The sequence below is a fragment of the Protomyctophum bolini genome (genome assembly GCF_963924005.1).
Source record: "Protomyctophum bolini genome assembly, chromosome: 14".
NCBI classification, from domain to species: Eukaryota; Metazoa; Chordata; class Actinopteri; order Myctophiformes; family Myctophidae; genus Protomyctophum; species Protomyctophum bolini.
Genome location: NC_137875.1, coordinates 41019700 through 41044450, shown reverse-complemented (window position 1 = coordinate 41044450; position 24751 = coordinate 41019700). Strand labels below are relative to the sequence as shown.

At 41.4% G+C, this 24751-nt stretch overlaps 1 protein-coding gene across 2 annotated transcripts in view; it reads left to right on the top strand.

Moving 5' to 3' along the window:
• The first annotated feature begins 2285 nt into the window (after positions 1-2285).
• hhat (hedgehog acyltransferase) overlaps positions 2286-24751 on the top strand; it is a 40597-nt gene continuing 18131 nt past the window's right edge. For both annotated transcript variants that reach the window (XM_080781764.1, XM_080781765.1), the window contains exons 1-8: positions 2286-2433; positions 4316-4463; positions 5545-5609; positions 8488-8601; positions 9812-10006; positions 15912-16136; positions 17944-18121; positions 19340-19490. In XM_080781764.1, coding sequence (XP_080637890.1) covers positions 4343-4463; positions 5545-5609; positions 8488-8601; positions 9812-10006; positions 15912-16136; positions 17944-18121; positions 19340-19490 — 1049 coding nt within the window. In that variant the 5' untranslated portion in view covers positions 2286-2433; positions 4316-4342. The remainder of the gene's footprint in view (positions 2434-4315; positions 4464-5544; positions 5610-8487; positions 8602-9811; positions 10007-15911; positions 16137-17943; positions 18122-19339; positions 19491-24751) is intronic.

Below are 24751 nucleotides of genomic sequence, written 5' to 3'. Positions count from 1 at the left end.
TAGATGAAATAAAATATTCAGACTAGCTCAGTCTTTACACATGAGTCAACAGTGCAAAGTGTTAGAAATGTTGATTCTGGGTCCCCAGCATGTAGAAACTGCTGGTTTTGAGCAATTTTCATAATTGGCATAATATGTGACCATACCTTAACAACCTATAGAAGGCAAAAAAAAATTAAAGGCCATAGCCACCCAAATGTGTTGACACCATCACATTTGTAATGACGGCTATGGCCGTTTTGAGCCCAAGGAGTGTTTTTGTGCAAAACTAATTGGAATGGCTTCAGCATCATGAAAACCCCCTAGTTTGACACGTCACATTTTGAATGTTTTGCCTTCTATAGTATAGGTTGTTAATGTTATGGTGTCATTGTGGTATTAATTATGCCAATTATGAAAATTGCTGAACATATGCAGGTTAGCATCCGGCAGTTTCTACCTGCTGTGGGGACCCATACTCAACATTTCTAACATACAACCTCGGTGTACTCAACATGTTCGGGTTCACAATTGGGGCTCTATGGGCTGGCTTTTAAACTAGTGATTGATTCAGGCGTAACCCAGATGCTAAAGTGACCCTGTAAAGCTTGAAGCTATGTTTAAAGCATTGGTTACATTTGTACACTCGGTTAAATTCACATGGGTCGAGTCCATCCTTCTCAGAATGCAATGGAGCAGAGGCAGCACTTTATTTGAAAATCTGAGATCAGTTTCAACGCAAACAATTGTGTTGGATATAAATGTCGTGAGCATGGAGCAAATTGAGCCAGTTCCACTCCACTGCCCACATACAATGGCCTTTTGACTGTAATTAACAGCTAACTGAGTAGCGGGATATTAAGAGAGCCTTCATACAGTATACAACACATTTTGAAAATGGATTCAAAACCACAAACTTTTAACAGTGACTATATATGCAGTTTTACAAACGGAAGAAATATGCATGTCTAATTTCTGGTAATAATTTTTCACTGTCTGTGTTTACTTGTTTGAGTAATGGAAATATATGTTACTTGCATCCAGGTTAATGAAATGGCTCCGTCTGAAATGATGAAAGTGATGTATCACATTAAAAAGCATAACAAGATTAACAAGCCAGGTATGTTCCCCTTTATTAGTAAATTCATTGCGTTGTAATCATACAAAGGGGCTACATAATTATACTCTTGAGTTTCATTTGGATGCTGGATTTTTTTGCATGACCATACAATGAATAAAAATCATGAATTTAAATCAAGTTTGTTTGTGTGAATGACAGACCACTTTGTTTTGCTTTTGACATACAGTATAGGGCATTTCATAAAGATAATGCATTCAAAACACAACTTTGAAAAGAAAAGTCTGTCTCGGATATAACATTTTTGTTATACATTTCAAATGAGCTGTACAAATGTATTATTGTATTAAAGCAGCTATAGCTGTATCTATAGTTTTACAATAATAAAACGGCTGTATACTGTTTGAGCCACCATTTTTTGTTCCAATCATGCATTTCATAACATGGGGCCTACTGTACAGTATGTAGAGAAAAAGGTTGTTCTTGTCAATGCTGGGAGGGTGGACTCAACTACAGTTTGTACTCCATGGGTGACACGTTTATCCTGCTATGACATTCAAATGTTGCCCCTTATCTGACTAGCTCTCAGGTGGTCATCCCCAGCTTCCTCATGTTCTGTATACCCCACTTACCTAGACCCTAGTTACCTTAGAGTTAGATTTAGCCCTTGGCCAGTTCTTATAGAGACTCGCTGACATAGTCTCTATAAGACTATAAGACGCCCTGGACCAGGGCTAGGTTATAGGTTTAGGTAACAAACTTCGCTGCAATGGATATATTTTAATTCCCTTCAATAACAAATGAACAATACACAATGTTTGTCTCTGCAAATATATGAAAATCTAAAGACAATGTTGATCAAGTCAACAGAAATATTGTTGCATGTAAAACAAACCCTTGTATATACATGTGAACAATAATGCCAACAAGAAACGCATCCAAGATCAAGAATGTCATGTAACAGTCTTGTAGATTTTATGTAAAAGATTATTTTGCATATTATGAGACAAGGTGACCTCACTGAATCTCATCCATATCATCCAGTAGGGTGAGGTATGGACTCAGTTTGTCCTGTAAAGGACTGTGTGTGTGTGTGTGTGTGTGTGTGTGTGTGTGTGTGTGTGTGTGTGTGTGTGTGTGTGTCGTTCGTTCGTTTATGACCTTTATTTTGAAGGCTCTAACCGGATGTATGATCTTTTTTTTTTTTTTTTTACTTTGTGATGACAACACTGTGTGAAGTGTTGTCTTCTTCTTGGTTTAGTTTTATCAACCAAATGAGAAGGCATAAAGTATGCATGGTGTGCATAATAAGGTGTCGCCACCATGCATTGTCCACAAAGGCGTCGCTATATACGTGTCAACTGGTCAGCACATAGGTAAGTCATATAAATAACGTTCATTTAGCTAGTTTACGTTAGCTCTGGGCACACGCGCACACGTTTACTAACGTCTGTCATTCACCATCAACATCGGTTCACTAAAAAGCAGGATGGGTATCGTGAAATATGTTATATTGCATGGCAAATAAACACGAATGATGAGGTATGTTAATTCCTGCAACAATAAAACACAGTGGGCATGCATGCATGAATCTATAGTGTTCTGTAATCTAATTGAATTGACTGAATAATTGTTTTACAGTTCAATTTAATTAGTTAAAAAGAAGACTATGCATGATGGTCACAAAAAATTAAAAATAAGGCTGGAACCGAGGATATGACTGTCTTGATCCATGCCACAGACAACCAAAGTTAAAAACAAACAAATCATGAATTGACATCTTTGCCACAGAATATTTTATGGACTTTCTTTCGCACATTACCAGGAAGTTCAGGAACCTTTATGACAAGTAGCCTACCCTAATTAATTAGTTTTCCAAATAAAAACAAAGCAAATCATACCTTAACTTGAACATATGTTACCATTATAAACATTGTGTACAAAGATGCTAACGCACACCAAAGTTGGCACACGGGAGAGAACTGCAGAGGAAATCTTGAAAAAACAAGAAGTTGGCCACAGAGTGCCAATATTTTTTATAAATATATACCATTATAAACATTATCATGAGAATAATATAGTAGGGGTTATATATTTTGTTTTTTGTTTCAACTTTCTGCCGATTAGATTTTTGTGAAAATAGCAGATTTACAAGATCACATCGTTACATGTCAATTGTAGATTTCCCCCCCAAAAATGTACACATTTTAGTCAAATTGATTAGGTTTTATATAATAGATTAAATCAATAATTAGGGGGGCATGGTGGCACAGTTGGTAGTGCTGTCGCCTCACAGCTATAGAAGGTCCTGGGTTCGATTCCCGCTCGGGACGCTGTGGGTGCTGGTGGCGTGCCTCCTCCTCCGTGTCATCAGTGCCCATACCCGAGGCGGGGGTTGGCGAAAGGGCCTTTCTGTGTGGAGTTTGCATGTTCTCCCCGTGTCCCCTAGGGTAGGTACCCTCACAAAAAACATGCAGTAATCCTGGTCTCTAAACTGCCTCCCCCTGGCCAGCCGGGGCGCCTGATGGAGGGGAAAGGAACTGGTTGGAATAACGTGTTCCTTCCACGCACTACGTCCAACCAGGGAAACTCACCATGAGTTCAAGTCCGTTGGTCTCCCCTTGTCCCCCATATATATATATGGGGACTAAGTTGGCGGAGGGTGTGCACTGCAGAGCCCAGGATCACATTAGATAATTGACACAGGGGTGAAAAATGGGTTACAAAATCGTGGGATAAAAATCAATAATTTGGACCATTTTGACTATTGAATCCTTAGGCCCTCATTTATGCCTAAATGTGGGTCTACACCCGGTACATTTGGGTGTACACCGCGTTGATAAATGAGGGCCTTTTTTTTAGTGACCTTATGCATCACCGGGATCTTGTCTTAAAGTTGTTTGTTCTAGTGACATTTCAGTCTAAAATCAACGAAGGCACCAGGTATAGGTTATTGTTGATTTAATTCATTATTATTATGTTTATTTATTAACGGTATGGAGAATGGGTATACAATACATTTCAAAGAAAGCACAGCTCGATACAAAAACTGTTACTGCGGACGACACCATGATTAAAGCATTACATTTGTTTACAACGGGGTCCACCATTTTCAATTCATCAGAACATTGTTATTGTGACCGTGGCGTGCACATGTGAAATTCTGTCTGTCTGTCTGTCTGTCTGTCTGTCTGTCTGTCTGTCTGTCTGTCTGTGTCTCTCTCTCTCTCTCTCTCTCTCTCTCTCTCTCTCTCATAGGCACACTGTGGATGGGACCATAGGCTGATGGCATCTAAATCAAAAGTTGACCTGGCATCCTTGCCACGGACCGAAATCATCACATACTGGGCGCTTTCGTTTGGGTCTCACTTATATTCTTTCTACGAGCTGCACAGGTTCTCCAAAGGTAAGTTGCAGTCAACGGCTTACGTACGTAGGCCTACAAACATGCATGCTTTATATAGGCCTACATACATATCTTTGCATACTTGTGTTTATAGTTGAACACAATTAATGTTTTGCCAAATGAAGGGCAGCCTATGGAATCTTAACCCATTCTGAACGGGAACCCATTTTGGTGTTGGCATCATGTCATGCTTTAGCTATTTAAAAACAGCAGATCTACAAGCTCATAGCGCGCCACCGAGTGGCGCGCTACGAGCTTGTAGGTCTGCTATTTTTTGAAAAATCGAAGAAAGACTGACATTTTTAGAATCTGATCTCAGGTCAGAATGGGTTAATCAGACCAGTGTGTGTCCAGTGGAAACCTCGTATGAATCTCATCTCAGGTCAGAATGGGTTAACCTGACTCCGCCAGATGGGGCAGTAGAGAGTACACGGGTTCCCTGCATACCGGTATAGATTTGATAGCCACAACAAGGCATAATCATGCATTGTATCAAAGTTTCATTTTGCAACCGCAAGTCGCTTTCATTGTAACTTTATATTATATTTTAGTATTGTGGCTCCACTCTTATCTGCAGCCTGTTGTCAAAAGCCAGTTTCTCTCATTCAATTGAAGTGTTGCATCGGTATAGCTTGGGACAACATACTACATTTTAAACTTTTCCATATTGTTCTATTGCTGTTGCATGGTTAGTAGACCTAGCTAGCGCCACATATACAGGTAGGCTCTACTGCAGCCTCCCAACAGATCTCCCCCTCCCCCAAAATATATATATATAAACATATATAAAGCTATATTCCTGAACGTAATCATTTAATTTTGGGAGCTTGTAGATTTTTTTGCCTAATGCCTATAATGACGTGGAAAAACCCTTGTGTGTCCAAACCGTTACTTTTCAGTAAACTTAAACGAAAACCTTCTGAAATGGTGAAAATAGCAGGCTATTTACACTACGGTATACTTTAGCTTGACAGCCTTGTATGATTGAGTTAAGTGATTGAAAAACACAATAACAAGTTGAAAAAATATGGAGATACGAGGTTTCTGCCCCGACAACAACGATATCTCTCAATTTCCACAGAATATGAAGCGGGTCTGGATAGAGAATCACAACTGGAGAAAGGCCTTTTCGTGGGGTCTAAAAAGGTGAGATCCCTGTGTATAGGCTGTCACCAGTGGTGTACACTGTACAGCAGGGGTAACCAACCGGGGGTTCGCGATCTACCGGTAGCTCGCGGGAACGTTTCCAGTCGATCGCGAAGTGTCAGACAGACCCATTGGAATAATGTCAGTGCTCTGAGTTTGAGAATAGACCCCATCGTCCAAGGGTGTGTGTGCGTGTGTGGTGGGGTGGTGGTATCTTAGCAACACTGAATGATCTGTCCCATTGGTCGTGTGCTCGTATCATGAGCCAATGGCTGCAGCTCTGAGCTTCCCAGACCCAGGTTCACATCTCAACTATTCTACACTACGTCATGCCGTAAAGAGAACTGACAGGTCAGCCACAGGGCTGCTACCATATTAGCAGCTGTGAGCGCTCTTCTCTTCTCGTGAAGAAAGCAGGACAGAGTTGTCAAATAAATCCCGCCGTCATTCATACTGTATTTATTCTCCGACCCGACATTAAAATACGGAACAACGTGCGTTCATTACGGGCTCGTGACAGGCTGCAGACACAGAGTTGGGACTACTAGCCGATAGCGCCGCTGCTACTTCAGTTTTCGTTGTTCGTTGTTATATTTTTTATTATTGGGATTTGATCATTGATGCAAATTCTAAACATATGGATGCAGCTGCAGAAGTTGTGTAGCTGCTTTCCTTTCCTCTTTACTGAGCCTACTGTCATTGAACTGCTGTCCGATAAAATGCAGGATGTGTTTGCATTAACTTCAGATATTTAAATGGAGATTATTGGATTAGTAAGTGACTGTCACCTGCAGGTCAGAGCTAAAGAGAAGGAATTTTGGTATCTTGTGAGCAGAGAATGGCCTTTTCACAAATGAAAATAATAAAATCTAGAATCTAGAAAATAGAACTCGTATGACTGACTCACATCTTAATGACACCCTCAGACTGGCAATCACTAAATATGATTTCAAAACGCTTGCAGATAAAGTTCAGTCACAGCAGTCTCATTAAAGGTGGGCTGACCCTGAGAGTATGTCACCATATCTGTGCAAATATATATGGTCATGTTATGCCTATGTCATTTGAACATCTGCCAATGTGAATATTCATTGAAATGAGAAACAAAATATTTCTAATACTAATTATTTCTAATTTGTCTTAATATTATTTGACATTGATAATATAACTTACTATAAGTATTTATTCTAATTTAAGCTTTAGTCTTTGTGTGGATGTGTGCACATGCATTGAGCCTGTCAGAAATAGCAAAAAAACAAGTGTTTTTTCTAACACGTTTTAGTGGTAGATCTTGGCTTACAATTGGGAATAAAATGGGCTCTTGGGCTTGAAAAGGTTGGTTACCACTGCTGTACAGTAACCAAGTGAGTACTATACGCTACAGTTTCTGTAACTTTTCTTGAATATTCATATTTTTTGGATACTTTAACTTCACTACAATCTTATGTATATAGGACAAATATTGCACTTTCGACTCGGCTACATTTCTATGATTTAACCCATTCTGACCTGAGATCAGATTCACACGAGGTTTCCACTGGACACACACTGGTCTGATCAACCCATTCTGACCTGAGATCAGATTCTAAAAATGTCACAGTCGTTCTTCGATTTTTCAAAAAATAGCAGACCTACAAGCTCGTAGCGCGCCACTCGGTGGCGCGCTATGAGCTTGTAGATCTGCTATTTTTCAATGGCTAAAGCATAACATGATGCTAACACCAAAATGGGTTCCCGTTCAGAATGGGTTAAAATATACGATGTGACATGTCGTGAGCTTGTAGATCTTGGGTTTGTTCACTTTTTTTAAACACATATTCACTTAACAACTACAATCTAGAATCTTTTCTGAACTGAATACATTATTGATGAAATATACTATAGTTTTTATAGCTGTCAAAAGATGACTTTCGTACATGGATGCAAGGTTGAAAGTAGTTAAATCTAAAATTACAATTTACAATTTAGGCATTTAGCAGACGCTCTTAATCCAGAGCGACTTACATTAAGCAAGAACAAAAAAAGCATGGGAATACGTCACATAAAAAGCATTTATCATGAAACATGCGTAAACTAAGACAGTAACAGTGGAATATCTATATAATGAAACTATACATATAAACTATACATTATATGCTATACTATGCTATACATAATGTACTATGACGTGCTATGACTACATACAATGCAATTATAGTGCTGTCTACATAACATGCTATAAGTCTGTATCAAATGCTATCGAAGTCTACAGAAATGCTATCTAAGGGGGTGGGGTAAGTGCTACGGGCCAAGCCTTCATGCCACTAGTTTTATCATACGGACAGGCCCTATTTCCACTGGCATGGCTGTTCAGAGCATAGACTAATTCCTTGCACTGTAAGTCGCCATATTTCTAGATCCGTTTGGGCCCAGCTGGCCATTGCCCCCCCCCCCCCCCTTACTCTTCGTTGGTTTTTATTTTGACTGAACGGGGGGGGGGTGGCTCCCGTTCATAGACTGTAACGGTAGCCACGCCCCTCAGAACATACGCGACTTTATGGTCATTTTTTTTTAAATAAATGGGACCATAATTTTCCAAAAAGAATATTATGACATGAGAAATGAGACTTTAAACTAGTGACTGGAAGCAGAAAGTATTCATGACCATGTTTATCAAGGTAATACAGTCTAGGTGAAGTTGGACCCAATGACAGCGCCACAACAGGCCATTATATATATATATTTCAGGAAGTCCCGAATTCCTTAGTGGCTTCACAAAATGTCTGTCTGACTGCCCCCCCTGGGAGTGTGTTCTGTTCACAGGGGTCATCCCTGGGCCCCAGTGTGACCCCTGCTCACGTTGGGCGCCCATGGTGAAGTTAGTTGTTTTTTTCGTCAGGACCCCGCAGACTTTGAATGGAGCTTCTGGAGCGAATGGGCGAAGAAGTCTCTGCTATGGAGTCTGCTTGGACATGGTGTCATATCTAGATTTACCTGCACCTTTTTCCCTAAGGTAGGATACAGTAAATGAATGCTGTCATGAACTTGAAGGTTCAAAGGAAGCTAATTCTACTGTATGTCACTGTCACACATATTTATACTGTTTATTTGTTTAGTTATTTAGTTATAATTACTTGCGCAAGCAGAGCGCGCAAGTACTAGTTTCGTCCAGGACGATGTTCGATGCGTATGCGCCGTCCCAGCATATGACGTAATGACTACTTGTGCCTGATATACGGCAGTGGTGCCAGATTACATACATGTATACATAGGGGTAAATGGTGCATTTATATAGCGCCTTTATCCAAGGCGCTTTACATATAGATTGTGCATTACATTCACCCATTCACACACTGATTTCGGTGGAAGCCATGCAAGGTTCCAACCAGCACATCGGGAGCAATTTGGGCTTCAGTGTCTTGCCCAAGGACACTTCGACATGTAGACAGGAGGAGCCGGGATTCGAACCGCCGACCCATGGATCATTAGACGACCTGCTCTACCTCCTGAGCCACAGTCGCCCCTAGGGGCATTACCTTTAATCCTCCCGACACTAAAACATATCTTTATTACGTCACCATCGAAAACCAATTACACCCTGGCATTGGGTCCTTTAATCCGCATCTTCATTACGTCATCATTGAGAGCTAATTCTAACAGTTATACCCTGACGTCATATAATGGGACGATACATACGCATCAAAAGGGGCGCAAAGTAACCACAGTATACCGCTAATCAACTTACAAATTACATATACATATACAGTACATATAGAGGCATTTCCTTTAATCCACCCGACACTGATTGACATATACGTCACCATCGAAAGCCGTCGCTTTTACCAATACTTCACAATACTACTTTTTTACCTCCAAAAAACTAGGTACGTAGCAAATAGCTAAACCTAATAATTCATTATTTCAAACGCTCTTTCACAGAGAAGCTGAGATTTGATTTGATTTGAGGTTTGTAGCGGTCAACAGTACTTGCGCGCTCTGCTTGCGCACTAAGTAGGCCATTTATGGCCTACTTGTGTGTGCAACAAGCAAGTATAGGCATACTCGACAGAGTGCAGTTCTAGTTGTCAATTGTATTCGGGGGTTTTCTTTGTCTTTCTCTTCCTCAGTAATACTAGCCATTTAAAATGAGCCCTCCTGGCTCCAGGATCATGATCTGTATAGAGATGTCCACTCATTCTGACGTTAACCCTTTCCTCAAACAGCTCAGGGTACCGGCACTGTTGCTGTACGGTCTCCTGGCTGCCTGCAGCGTTCTAGGAGTTAAAGGTGTGAGTGTGCTGCTCGTACACCTCCTCGTGTCCTTCGCCGTAGCCCAGCTACGTCGGCCTGCTCTGTCCTGGGCCTGTAGCCTGCTTCTGCTCTCCAGCCTTCAGTATAAGCCACTGCAGGACCTCCAGGTATGATGGCCTTATTACAGATTTGTGTGAGTGTGTGAGTGAAAAATATAGTGGCCCTCTTCATCAAAGTTTCCCACCCCTGATATAAGTGGATTGTGGTGAATTGCCTTTAATCAAAACTTTATTATGAAAGAAAGCTATTGTCAAGATGTAAAAAGCAAAGTGACTAGATGTTGTAACACACACACACACACACACACACACACACACACACACACACACACACACACACACACACACACACACACATTATACATATATATAAACTTTATTACAGGCTCGTGGCCCACAAGGTAAGACACATCACATATACGAGAATACAAAAAAAAAATACAGTACATTTACCCAGCCCCACAGGTTACTACTCTAGGCGAGGCACTCATGCCACAGTGTCCTCTGATGGTAGAAGTGTACCTTACAGAACTATACGGCCAGGGTCTGTCATCTGTCCAATGAGTCTATATTCAGTGAGCGATCCAGCCTGCTCATGACTTTGAATGTCAAGTTCCTCAACAGAGCCATGATGAACGTGGTGAGACCCAATGAACAGAAAAGCCCCACTGGCTTCTATAGTGCTCCTGGGTTTTTTTTTTAACAGAATACGAAGACAGTCATTATTATAGGCTACTTGCAGTTTGCGTATAAGCTCTCCTTCTTGTACTTCACCCACAGTGGAGCTGTGTGTAGAGAGGGGTGCAATAAGCTCTAAAGAGGTTTACCGTAACGTCCGTAGTACAATGGTGAAATGTACATACATTTATACAGTACCGGTAAGACGCCCGAAGGGGCGAGGTCGCATGCACGCATCGTATGGTTATCCGGGGTTAGATGAAGTCAGTGTCGTGATCTTCGTGGAGATGGCCATATATGGTGGTGTGACGTGTCACGAGGCGTGACCATATATGGAGGCGTGATGTCACGAGGGGTGACTTACTAACTGACGGACGGGAGATGCAGGTTTTAATAGTAAATGTTTCCTACGGTCGCACATTTGATATATATACATACATACACATATATATATATATATATATATATATATATATATACACACACACACACACACACACACACACATATACTGTATAATAATACATACATACAGTCATACATGTCATGTATGCAAGTATTGCTGGAGTTTCACTAGAGAAATTCCATTATGTTTTGAATGAACACAAGAGGGAGCCAGACACAAAAGGAACCAGCAGACACTAGAACTCTTTAGTTCAATAGTTTGTTTCGTAAACGCCATTGACAATGAAGGGAAAATTCACGGTCATAATGTGCCCCATTACGTCACATTGTCTCTTTATTGTTAATGGTGTTTGATGTTTGCACCTTAATCAACATGAGTTAGATTTTAATACATTAGCGCCCCTCACTTCACACGGGTGTGAATTCTACTTTGTCCTGTAAACATTGAGTGAACATGCAGTACTTTAGTGGAGGAAGCATAAAAATGGTTGCATTATATCAAGAACAAAGAGGGGGGTTTGTCTTTCACTCATACAGGTACAAGCAGCACAATGTTGGTGCCGGCATGTTCCACAAGACAATGAAAATATTAGGGCTGCGAATCTTTAGGTGTCCCACGATTCGATTCGATTCCGATTCTTGGGGTGACGATTCGATTCAAAAACGATCTTTTCGATTTTTCCGATTCTCGATTCAAAAAAGATTTTTTTCGATTCTAAATCAGTTTTTTATTTTTATTAAAAACAATTAAATAGAATTTTAGCATGATCTACTCCAGTCTTCTGGCATGAAAGCAGAGTACATTTAGTAAAAAGCTTGTATCAACTGAATGATTTAAACACACAAAGGTTAAATCCAAGAGTAAGAACATGTCTCATTTATTTAGCTTGCACAAATTTGCACAAAAGTTACAAAATCTCTTCTCACTCAATACCAGAACAATACATTAGTATTAAAACAGGTGTAAAATAAATACAATTGGCAGGCTTAGCTTAGCTGGTAGTAAATGCACTATGCAGAAACCCAGGCCATAATGCATTGCATGCACAGGTACATTTGTGAAAGAAAAAAAAAAATCTAAACCCCCCCCCCCCCCCCCCCTTTTGAGAATCGATTCTGAATCGGACGGCATTAGAATCGCGATTCTAACTCAAATCTATTTTTTTTGACAGGCCTAGAAAATATGCAACGAGAAAGAGAGAATACCGGATTGCAGTGAAATAAAAAATTAAATAAGAATAAGATTACAAATAAGTACATTTTTAGACACTGACCCTCCTTTACAACCTCTTAGCAGCTGTGCAGAATCGGAGGCGGACAATACTAGACTGTGCGTTTACACGTCAAGTATACACTTAATTAACCCATTCTGACCGGGAAGCCATTTTGGTGTTATAGCATCATGTCATGCTTTAGCTATTGAAAAATAGCAGATCTACAAGCTCATAGTGCGCCACCGAGTGGCGCGCTACGAGCTTGTAGGTCTGCTATTTTTGAAAAATCGACTGACATTTTTTTTAGAATCTGATCTCAGGTCAGAATGGGTTAATTATGTTACATCTGTGCCAGTAAGTGTGACAAGAAAAATCTATTCACGAATGATTACAGTTTTATGTATTTATTTTTGGTTTAGTTTTCTTTCCTTATCCTCTGATAGCCACAGAGAAAATGCTCCTCTCTCTAAGCCTACAGAGCCATGGGCTTCGCGGCGACTCAATTGCTTGCCGATTTTTCGAAAAATAGCAGACCTACAAGCTCGTAGCGCGCCACTCGGTGGCGCGCTGCGAGCTTGTAGATCTGCTATTTTTCAATAGCTAAAGCATAACATAAAGCCAACACCAAACGGGGTTCCTGCCCAAAATGGGTGTGTCCCAGCCGGTCTAAATGGGTTTAGATCGTGGCTCACTTCTAAACCAACTGGGGGGTTCTCTTCTGACGGATGAGAAGTATACTGTCCGGTCCAGTACTACCCGGTCAACACACCGCAGGGTTCAGTCCCAGGTCAGCCAGTCTTACAGCTGGCCTATAACAGCCTAACGGCCCCCATGCAGAACAGAACATGGTTGATGGCATCTGTTGTGCCATAGGCACACTGCAGTGGGTCCAGGGAGCTTGTGGAGAGAGGAGAGGAGGGGAGGGGAGGAGGCTTTTTACTATAGCCTCTCAAAGCACGTCATGATCAGTGACCACCGAGATCGAGGTACAATTTAGGCATTTAGCAGACGCTCTTAATCCAGAGCGACTTACATTAAAGGACCACTTCACCACTTTTCAACCCATCTTCATATAATAGGTCCTCACTAATAATCGTGAAAAAATGGCGCAATTCTTTCCTACTCTGTCTGTGTCTCATAGGAGGGCTGTGGGCAGTTCAGAAACCGTCTTCCAGTGACATCATCGATGGGGAATACAAGATAATAAAAAATGAACGCTTTTTAGTCCTGAAAAGTTGCAATGCAAAAATGGAAGCCATCGTTCTCACGATAATGAAAATCTAAACATTTTTGTAAAAAAAAGTGTTTAACCCATTCTGGGCGGGAACCCCTTTTAGTGTCTTACCCCCTCAGGCCGGGAACCCATATTTTGGTTCTGTACAGTATTAAAAAAAGGAAAAAAATGATGCTGCTATATCAATATTTGAAGTTTTTCAGAAAACTTAGGTCAGGCTTTAGAAGGCGTTTTTAGAATCTGCCTAATGATGATGTCACTGGAAGACGGTTTCTAAACTGCCCACAGCCCTCCTATGAGACACAGACTAGAGTTGAAAAAAATCATGCCATTTTATCATGATTATTAGTGAGGACCTATTATATGAAGATAGGTTGAAAAGTGGTGAAGTGGTCCTTTAAGCAAGAACGAAAAAGCATGGCAATACATCACATACATAAAAAGTAGTAGTACAAACATGCGTAAGCTAAGAACGTAACAGTGGAATATCTATGTAATGAAACTATACATATAACTACATATATACTGTACTATGCTATACATACTGTAGTATGTACTACGAAGTGCTATGTCTATATACAATGCAATTCTAGTGCTGTATACATAACATGCTATAAGTCTGTATCAAATGTTATCTAAGTCTACAAAAAGTGCTATCTAAGGGGGTAGGGTAAGTGCTATGGGCCATGATGGAGTCTGAAAAGGTGGGTTTTCAGACTACGGCGGAAGATTTGGGAGTGATGCTGCTGTTCTGACTGCAATGGGAAGTGCATTCCACAGTTTTGGAGCCAGAAGGGAGAAGAGTTTGGGACGTGTGGAGCGTTGTTGTCCCGGTGTTTTTAGTGAGGGTACTTCCGGCTTCCCTGTGGTTGGCTGATCCGAGTGTGCGGGAGGGTTTTTGTATAGGGTTCAATCATACTTGCAAGATATGTTCAAGGTTTCTTTATTTTGTCTCCCAAGGGAGACATTTGTCTTGGACCCCAAGGACCTGCCCTGCAGCATACAGATACAATACACAATACAAGACAACAAAGGCACACAGTGACCCGTACAACATTAAAAAAAACCACACACCAACATACCTAGTGCAAAAGAGGAAGAACATCACCTCATAACCTTCGACCCCTACCCTGTCTGCCCTCTGTATAAGGACTCTGCTAAGGAGTGTGATTGACAAGAGGGACAAAGGAATGCTTGTACCTATTGTATTTGCATACGGGGGAGCCATATACCTTTTGGTTGCTTAGTTTGAATGCCAGCGTCAGAGTTTTGTATTCTGTGTGGGGCAGCGACCGGGAGCCAGTGGAGGGAGCGAAGAAGGGGGGGGGGGGGAGGCATGTGAGAATAGTAGTCATTCAGGGCAGCTGATGAAAAATTCTTGGGAACGAGGACAATGGTACCCAAAGGCAATTGATTTCAAGGACACTTTCTGGGAGGGGGGGAAGCCATACAGGGTAGGCTACTGCCAATCAATCAACACATCGTATTGTACTTTTGCTCCTAACTCGGTATGCCTTGCTTAAAGGATAAGGCAATTCACGAATAGACTGCCGGTTCTAGAGGCTGCTTGTGTTGATAGGCACACCATTCATGAACCCATTTTGACCTGGGAACGATTCTGCAAATGTCTTCTAAATCCTGACTGTTTTCTTTAAAAAAGCTGTTTTTCTATGTCAAGTCGTTCTCAAACACTTTCATGTCACTTTTCACGAAAAATAGCAGACCTACAAGCTCGTAGCGCGCCACTCGGTGGTTTCCGAAACTTGTAAACAATGATACACATCAACGGAAATGTTGCAATGAAACTTGTACAAAATGTTCTGTATTTCTCTGTGAATATAAGTCGAGTGTATCAATGTTTATCAATATACATGTACTGTATGGTACATGTATGGAGTTAGAATCGCGATTCTAATGCCGTCCGATTCAGAATTGATTCTCATTTTCCAAAAATCGATAAAAAAAATGTACCTGTGCATGCATTATGGCCTGGGTTTCTGCATAGTGCATTTACTACCAGCTAAGCTAAGCCTGCCAATTGTATTTATTTTACACCTGTTTTAATACTAATGTATTGTTCTGGTATTGAGTGAGAAGAGATTTTGTACTGGTTCAAATTTGTGCAAGCTAAATACATGAGACATGTTCTTACTCTTGGATTTAACCTTTTTGTGTGTTTAAATCATTCAGTTGATAAAACCTTTACAATTATACAAGCTTTAAAAAAAAACTGCTTTAGAATCGAAAAAAAATCTTTTTTGAATCGAGAATCGGAAAAATCGAAAAGATCGTTTTTGAATCGAATCGTCACCCCAGGAATCGGAATTGAATCGAATCGTGGGACACCTAAAGATTCGCAGCCCTACTGTATACGTACACAAATAGTTATTTGGACTATATATATAGCACTGAATGACTGATGTGGTATGCTTATAGGTGTATGATAGAGCCGACCTTGAACTTTCCATTGTTGTCCCTTTAGAGAGGCTGGTACGAGACGGAGGAGCAGTACCTCCTCTTGGTCTTCAGCGTCGCAGTCGGCGGACTCCGTCTCATCAGCTTCAGCCTGGAGCACTGCTGGTGCCCCCTGGAGCCCCCTGGTGGTGGCGGAGTCGGAGTGCAAATGTTCTGGCTGTTCTCGTACTCGTTTTACCACCCCTTGTTCTACAATGGACCCGTCATCACGTACAAGGACTACGTCCAGCAGGTAAGGAGATGAAACACCGACGTTCTGGCCCCGTTCTGCTGACCTGAGATCAGACTCTTAAAAAAAAAGGTCTTCTACATCCTGACGGTTTTTCTGAAAAAGCTATGTTTCTGTGTCGGTCGTTTTTTTTCTCAAAAAATAGCAGACCTACAAGCTCGTAGCGCGCCACTCGGTGGCGCGCTATGAGCTTGTAGATCTGCTATTTTTCAATAGCTAAAGCATAGCATGATGCTATAACACCAAATGGGATAAATTCCAGGCCCTTCTTATGGGGGTAGGAGGACGACGACGTGATTGATTTGTCTCAATGCACCCATTTAGTCCCGACATCGAAATAAATAAAAAAAATCTGACAGTTTTCTGAAATACCTGTATTTCTGTATCGGTGGTGCTCAATATTTCATGTCAAGGACCCCAAAAATGATCCGACCCCCCCATCTTACCTTGTTATGAGCAAACTAGTCCATTCCATGAATTATTTCGCTCCGTTGTGCAGTTTAATAGTATCTATAAAAATAGGCTCTCATTGACTTCCATTGTAACGGGGAAACAGGCAACAGCTCTCAAAATCAGTCAGTTAGCATATAAGCGAACACAACAAAAGCTGACTCTGACAGTTTATGACATCAGGAAAACTCATGCCGTTTTATTTTCGTCTCTTGATAGATTTATAAAGTAACTATTTTGGTTGGAGATATACAGTGAAGCGGTTCTGGTGTTCCCAACTCTCGTTTGTAAACAAGTCGCCATGATGTTTGAGATGCACCCAGCCGCAGTCCCAGACAAGTGTCTCCCTCAAACACGTCCAACATTGTGTATGGTGTTTGTGACAAGTGGACGAGATCAAATACATTTGTTTACATCCAACGGCCTGAGTGGGTGTACAGATTTGGACCAATCGGATCGTTTTGAAGGCAAACCGGATCTTCTTTCCACACAAACTTGTCAGGGTTGCCAAGTCTGCTTATTTCCCCACTACTAATAATTAGTGTAATACATTATCAAAACATTAATTATCATAGACATATGCCTACATAGTATTTATAATGATAAATGCATACAATCTTTTAGGATTATATATGGTCATATTATTGTGTTTGTTTTGGCTTGTTTTTCTTGATTTGGCTTTAAGAGTTGGCTTGTTTTTGCAGGTGGGTTGGCTTATTTCTCTCACACAATGTGGCAACACTAAAGTCAAAACAAAAACAAGACAACATTGACATGTCTTATTAAAAACAAGCCTATTTGTATTTCTAATATCGTACTATTAAAATGGTAAATGGTGCATTTATATAGCGCCTTTATCCAAGGCGCTTTACATAGATTGTGCATTACATTCACCCATTCATACACCGATGGCAGCGGAAACCATGCAAGGCACCAACTAGCACATCGGGAGCAATTAGGGGTTCAGTGTCTTGCTCAAGGACACTTCGACAGTAACTCTGGGGGAGCCCGGGTTCGAACTGGCAACCTTGCGGTTCCCATCCAGGCACTCTACCCCTGAGCCACCGCCGCCACATTAAACTGCACAACGGAGCGAAATAATTAATGGAATGGACTAGTTTGCTCATAACAAGGTAAGAAAACAAACCCAAACAAACTCTTTCTGAGGTCCACACATGCTGTACAGCAAATTGACACTGCAAAACCATTTTGACCAGCATTGAAAGCTTGACTAGGATCCTAACCTAGTAAACGTGGTATTGGCCAACAACGGGCTTGGGGGTGGGACTTATAGCCGAGAGTCAATTGAGCTAGCAAATCTGTGCACTTCCTAACTTCTTACCCAACCTCTAACCTCTAGATGCGGACACCCACCAAGGAAGGCAGTCAAGATGAAGCCAATTATCTGTACCTGCTGTTCAGAGCAGCCAGGATTTGTCTGTGGTGGTGCATCGCAGAGTACATGATCCATGTAATGTACATGCACTCCATACAGGCCAATGAGACCTATCTGCAAATTCTTCCTCCATGGGCTTTGGGTACGTGTGAAGACTTGCCTCCCCTGGGTGGCTTTCCAGAAATTGAATCAATAATTGAATTGTATTTTTCATTGTGAAGAGAATGGTGATCATGAACTAAAAACCTGACTATTTTCTCTAAAGTTGTAATCAACATTTCTGCGTGGGGTCATTCTGTGTAGGAACATGCGTATAATTTCCAATATTCTCATTTACCAGTATTGTGCCGAATATAAGACAACTCTGATTACAAGACTCATTTGTGGAAAAAGAACATTGAATGGTAAACGGTGCATTTATATAGCGCCTTTATCCAAGGCGCTTTACATAGATTGGGCATTACATTCACCCAGTCACACACACACACACACACATTCACACACCGATGGCGGAGGGAAACCATGCAAGGCACCAACCTGCTCATCGGGAGCAATTAGGGGTTCAGCATCTTGCTCAAGGATACTTCGACACTGACTCTGGGGGAAGCCCGTGTTTGAAACTTCCCGTTACGAATACAGTACAAAGTCTGTTTGTTCTCCAGAGGCAGGAATGATAGAACTTCTTTCAGCCATTGTTGAAAGGAAGGCGCCTTATCGGACTTCCAATTAAGGAGGATTAGTCTACGTGCTAATAGGGATGCAAATGCCAAAGCATTTGCTTGTGGAGATGTGAGTGTACAGTCTGGGGGGAATTATGCCAAAAATGGCGGTGTGAAAAGAAGGGGTCACCACTGTATCACACATTATGAGAGAATACGTCAAATATTCGCTTCCAGTATAGGTAGTGAGGGAAGGACACGTCCAAAACATGTGGCCTAACGAGGCGGGGGTCTGGCCACATCTTTGGCCATCCAGGGTCTGGCATGTTAAAGAGCCTGGCCAGCTTATCCCCTGAATAGTGGAGTCGATGTAGTATCTTAAAGGTAGAGTAAGTGATTTCACTCAAAAAACCTTAGGTTTCGTTTTTGGCTGTGGGACCTAAGCCTTCGTCCAATCAGGATATAGAGTCAAAAACGAAACCTAAGGTTTTTTTTACCCCCAGGGGTTAACTGGGGACAGGGAGGAACTCCTTATATGGTCAGCACACTCTATAGTAGAGAGGATTATCACAACAAAACAAAAAAATAAGTGATATTTGAATTAAGTGAAATCACTTACTCTACCTTTTAAATTGAATTAAACCATGGCGTATGCACATTGAAGAGGAGTCTGTTTGTTTCTCCCTCTTCTATTATTCCAGGTGGTCTGGCCTTGGCTCTTGTCCAGTTCTTCTATGTGAAGTACTTGGTGCTCTTTGGATTGCCCTCAATGCTGGCCACACTGGATGGCCTGCTTCCACCGAAGCTCCCGCGCTGTGTCAGCATCATGTATAGTTTCACTGGAATGTGGAGGTAAGTTATCACAGCTGTTCCGTAAGCGTTTTTTACTGGCTCCTGGCGGAACGTTCCGTCATAAGTAGGCATGTAACGATTCACTCAACTCACGATGCGATTCGTATCACGGTATGAGGTTCACGACGCGATTGTTCACGATATTACAAAATATATATATTTTAAAGAGAAATTACAGTTTTTTTTAATTTTATATAATTTATCTCCCTCCCCCCCTGATATTTTTTATTTAACTACATTGCAAAAGAAGTAGCATTACTTTTGACAGTGCAGAAACATAATTACATTCCTTGATGAGCATTAACGATCATCACCTGGCCACAGTCACAGACACACACAGCTGCCCTCTACAGGCCTCTACTACTGAAAGTGACTATCATTTCTCTCCAAAAGCACTTGAATATGATGGAATATGACTAAAGCTCACATTTCACATCACACTATTCCCCCCTAAAAAATAAATGAATATCGTCTGGATTAATATCGATATATATCGATATACGATATATCGTTACATGCCTAGTCATAAGGAATCCAACCAGCAACTCCTTCTGGCGTAATGTTCCGTCTGATAAGCTTTATTATAGATATCAAACAGGATCACTGATTTATTTATTTTTATTCTTTAGCGATCCTAGTCCGGATTGCGCAACCGCGCTGCCGTCCACCTCCCATTAACCGACTAAAAAGCTGAATAACTCGGAGTCTACGGAGCTCTCGATGGTTCGGATAAAATGCGCAATGTTCGGAGGTCTCTTTGCTGATTATCCGGTGGTCTAGACGGAAACATTGGCGCTTTTCTAGAGCAAGGATGGCTCCCTTTTAGCTCGCTAGCATTGACGCTATTTATTTAGCATTAAAGACGGACGCTCCAGACAGGATGTCAGTCCAGCGTGTGCTCCATTGAAATCGGCTCGGCAGTCTGCGGTTGGCGCTGCGTCCAGCAGGAGGCAGTATAATGGGTTTTAACTATGTCCCTAATACAGTATATCATGTTTTAGTGCATACTGACATTGTTGGGTGAGGGGGTTGATTAAACTATGGGGATGTGGATGCTGTTCTCAGGCCTAAGGCAGTAGCTGACCAAGGCAAGCTGCAGCTCAGTGAGTTATGATCCGGTCGGGAGTGGGTGGTAACCGAAGTGGTCACTGATTTGTAGTCATCGGGGAGGAAAGGAAACCACAACCGGAATAAGAACTACCCAAAATAATTCCCATATGCGGTCATCATTTTAGGGCCTATACCCAATAAAACCATTGATTCAGCATAGTTTAGCTGATTTTTTTTTAACCCATTCTGGAAGGGAACCCCGTTTTGGTGTTTTAACTAAGCATTATGTTACACTTTAGCTATTGATCTACAGATCTACAAGCTCATAGCTTGTAGGTCTGCTTTTTTTTTTTTTATCGTGAAAATGTGGCACAAATATTTGAATATAACATTATTTTTTATTTATTTCGACGTCAGGCCTAAATGGGTTAAAGTACAAAATAAATGTAAATGTGAGTATACTTTCCAGAGATATACCGTTTGTTATCCCATGGGGGCATTCTATTTTATTGGGGGTAGGCCCTAAAATTATGATCGCATGAGGAATTATTTCCGATAGGTCTTATCCCCGGGCTGCGGTTACTTTCCTGCCCGAAGACTACAAATCAGTGACTACACCATGGTAAGTTACGATCGGCCGGATCCCGACCGGATCACATGGTGATTTAGTAACACAGACCGCGAGTTTAGGTAGAGGGGGCTGTCTGGCAAACAGAAGGTCATTGGTTGACCTCTTGGCCCCCGGCCATCTATGTATTAAAGTGTCCCTGAGCAAGAGACATAACTCCTAACATGTCAACGGAATTGAAGTGTCCCTGAGAAAGACACTTACTGTAACCCCCCCCCCACGGAATTTCCTCTGCAGTATTATCAAAGGTCTCCAGTCCCATGTCAAGCAGGCTGCCACTGTATGTGATAAACACATATGTACACTCCTCATTGCCCTCAGCCGGCAAACGGGAACGCCGGCTTGACGATCTTTTTTTATCTCATACCCAGCCTCTCTTATTTGCCCTGGTCGTGATAAAAGGATTGAGAGAGAAATATCTGATTACCCCATGGGATGATAACGGGGTGCATACTTAGTTTAGACTAGTCATTGGTTAGACATGGGTTAAGGTTAGGTTTAGGTGTGCTGCCCCGTGGGAGGTTAGGTTTAGGGTGAGGGTTTTGAGATAGGTTGTAGATAACTGGTAATCCCTAGGGGTGCAGTACTTAGTTTAGACAGTTTTTGGCTTAGACTACAGTCATTGGTTAGACCAGTCATTAGTCCTACAACTACAACCTATCTCAAAACCCTCACCCTAAACCTAACCTCCCACGGGGCAGCACACCTAAACCTAACCTTAACCCATGTCTAAACAATGACTAGTCTAAACTAAGTATGCACCCCAATCCCTAGGGCTGCTGACCAATCAGGAGCCAACGCACGCTGTGCTTTCATTAGGCATGGGGTATGTGGTAAATAAATTGGCACTCAGGCATTCATAGTTGTGTTTATGCCTGGGCAATTACCTTTTATTTCTTCCAGTCAAGTAATTTGAATGGATAAGAGCCAGTACATGAGTGCCGATAATGATATACAGTGTCGTAAAACTCTACCTGTCTGTCAAACCAGACGAGGGTTCAGTACTTGGAGTTTTACAACATACAGTATAACGGCAATGGCGTTTTACTGTAACATAATATTACTTGATACTTTATAGTAGAATGTGGTATAAAACCAGTGTGATGTTATATTTATAACTTTATCTTGGACACCATTGTCACAGCTTTCCTAATATACATTATAACCGCACTCCATCTTGTGTGATATTCTTAACCCATTCTGACCTGAGATCAGATTCATACGAGGTTTCCACTGGACACACACTGGTCTGATTGACCCATTCTGACCTGAGATCAGATTCTAAAAATGTCAGTCGTTCTTCGATTTTTCAAAAATAGCAGACCTACAAGCTCGTAGCGCGCCACTCGGTGGCGCGCTATGAGCTTGTAGGTCTGCTATTTTTCAATAGCTAAAGCACGACATGATGCCGACACCAAAATGGGTTCCCGTTCAGAATGGGTTAATGGGTCAGATTAAAGGTCAGATAATTTACAGGTTGCTATATTTGTCCTGCAGCAAAAAGGAGCCGTTCTACTTCTAAACTATTCCCCCAGTCTGCTCCAATTCAGAATGTTTTATTTTTTATTTCAGCTACTTTTAAGTTTGATCGTGCTTTGTCAATCAAAGGCTCAAACTCCTATCATTACTGGCAATCAGAACAATATGTCCCCGAGTCCAGGCCCCTTATTTCAGAACCTGACAAAAACATCATACACTCCTAGTTAATAATGGATTGCTTCTTGGGTTTTTATAGTGCCTTTCTAAGTACTCAAAGCGCATTGTAATGTTCCATACATTCACACGTTGGGAGATTAAGCGGCACACTAGTCGACACCACTCACTCCCCTCACTTGTATCAAATACATAGAAATAGTATTCTTTTTTTTCTCCCCCCTTTTTTTTTGAGGTAGGCCTATTAAAAAGGTCTTAAAATCCTTAAATTGTTACTTCTCTGACACCTGGGGATCCCATGTGGGGGTGTCGACCGTTGGCTCTAATAATACAGCCACAGGTTAAATTCAGAGCCGTAGACTAGGCTATAATATATACTGCACAGTGTTTTTGCATTTGTGGATTTAGGCTAGCTAGGCATGCCACACCACGGCAATGTGAGAATAGGGAATAGGCCCCCGTAAAATCTGAATCCCCCCCTTTTTCCCTCACTGTATATGTTTCTTTTCCCTTTTTGCTTCCTGTTCTGTTCTTTAACTATATAGAAGTGGTGGACCCTCTTGTAAACAAGTTGTAATGCTTAATCGGGTCATCCACTCACAGTTAACAGTCTTTGCATTGAGTTTGTGCTTGAAATGTACTGTAATTCTGCAAACTGTATATAAAAATATTTCAATCAATCAATCAATCAAACTGCAACGATTTGGCTCATCTCCTAATCATCACTGTCTGGCAATCAGAACAATCAGGAACAGGCTATGACCCCTTGTTTCAGAACCTGTCAAAAACACCATAAACACCTAGTTAATCATTTGAATAGCATTACCGTCTACTCTGCATAAACATTCGTCTCATAGAGGATTGTTACCTTTTTTTTATTTATAATAAACTCCTAAACAGTCACAAACAATCAAAAAGCCCCAGGTCAAAATGTATTGCTATGCGTATCTTATACTGAAGGGGTCAGAATTGCTTAAGCTAAAAGGGCATATTAAAGCTTATTATTTTCAAAGAACCTTAATCACCATTACCGCTAATTCTCTTTAATGCTGATTTTTTTTCCACTGCGAAGTCCTTTGATGAATCTTTAAAGACACCTGAAGCTATAGTTTGGGGACGGGTACAGCGACTGCTGGTGGACTGTATATGCGGCAGCTTAACCCATTCTGACCTGAGATCAGATTCACGCGAGGTTTCCACTGGACACACGCTGGTCTGATTAACCCATTCTGACCTGAGATCAGATTCTAAAAATGCCAGTCGTTAAAAATAGCAGACCTACAAGCTCGTAGCGCGCCACTCGGTGGCGCGCTACGAGCTTGTAGATCTGCTATTTTTCAATAGCTAAAGCATAGCATGACGCTAACACCAAAATGGGTTCCCGTTCAGAATGGGTTAAACCCCATTCAAAGTTGTGTAGAGAAACATGCCATACAAATGAGCATGTCATGTGGCAATTCCATAATTGGTGGATACAACTGCATGCTTGTAGCACATTTTGTCTGGTAACAGTTCCTCCATGGATGCACTGCACTCCATACTGACTATAGCTAGAGGTTTCCCAGTGATTATATTGATAGGTTACAATTGCTTTCTCTTTTTTGCGGAAGCAATTGTTGTAGACACACGCCTAAACTCAGGTTATATATATTCTCTAAATCCATGAAGCTGTTTGCCCTGGAGCAGGGGTGGGCAACTGGCGGCCCGGGGGCCACAGGCGGCCCCCACCTTCACTTAATGCGGCCTGCATGTTAATATCAGAATACTGATGTAGTACTGATTTCAGCTGTTACATTTCCAAACCCGGTTTAATGACTTCATGACTAGTATTAAATGACTTCATGACTAGTATTAAAATGTTATTGTCTTTTTGTGTTCAATGTAGTTATGTTAACAGTTCATAAAGTTAACATAACTATAACTATAGGCC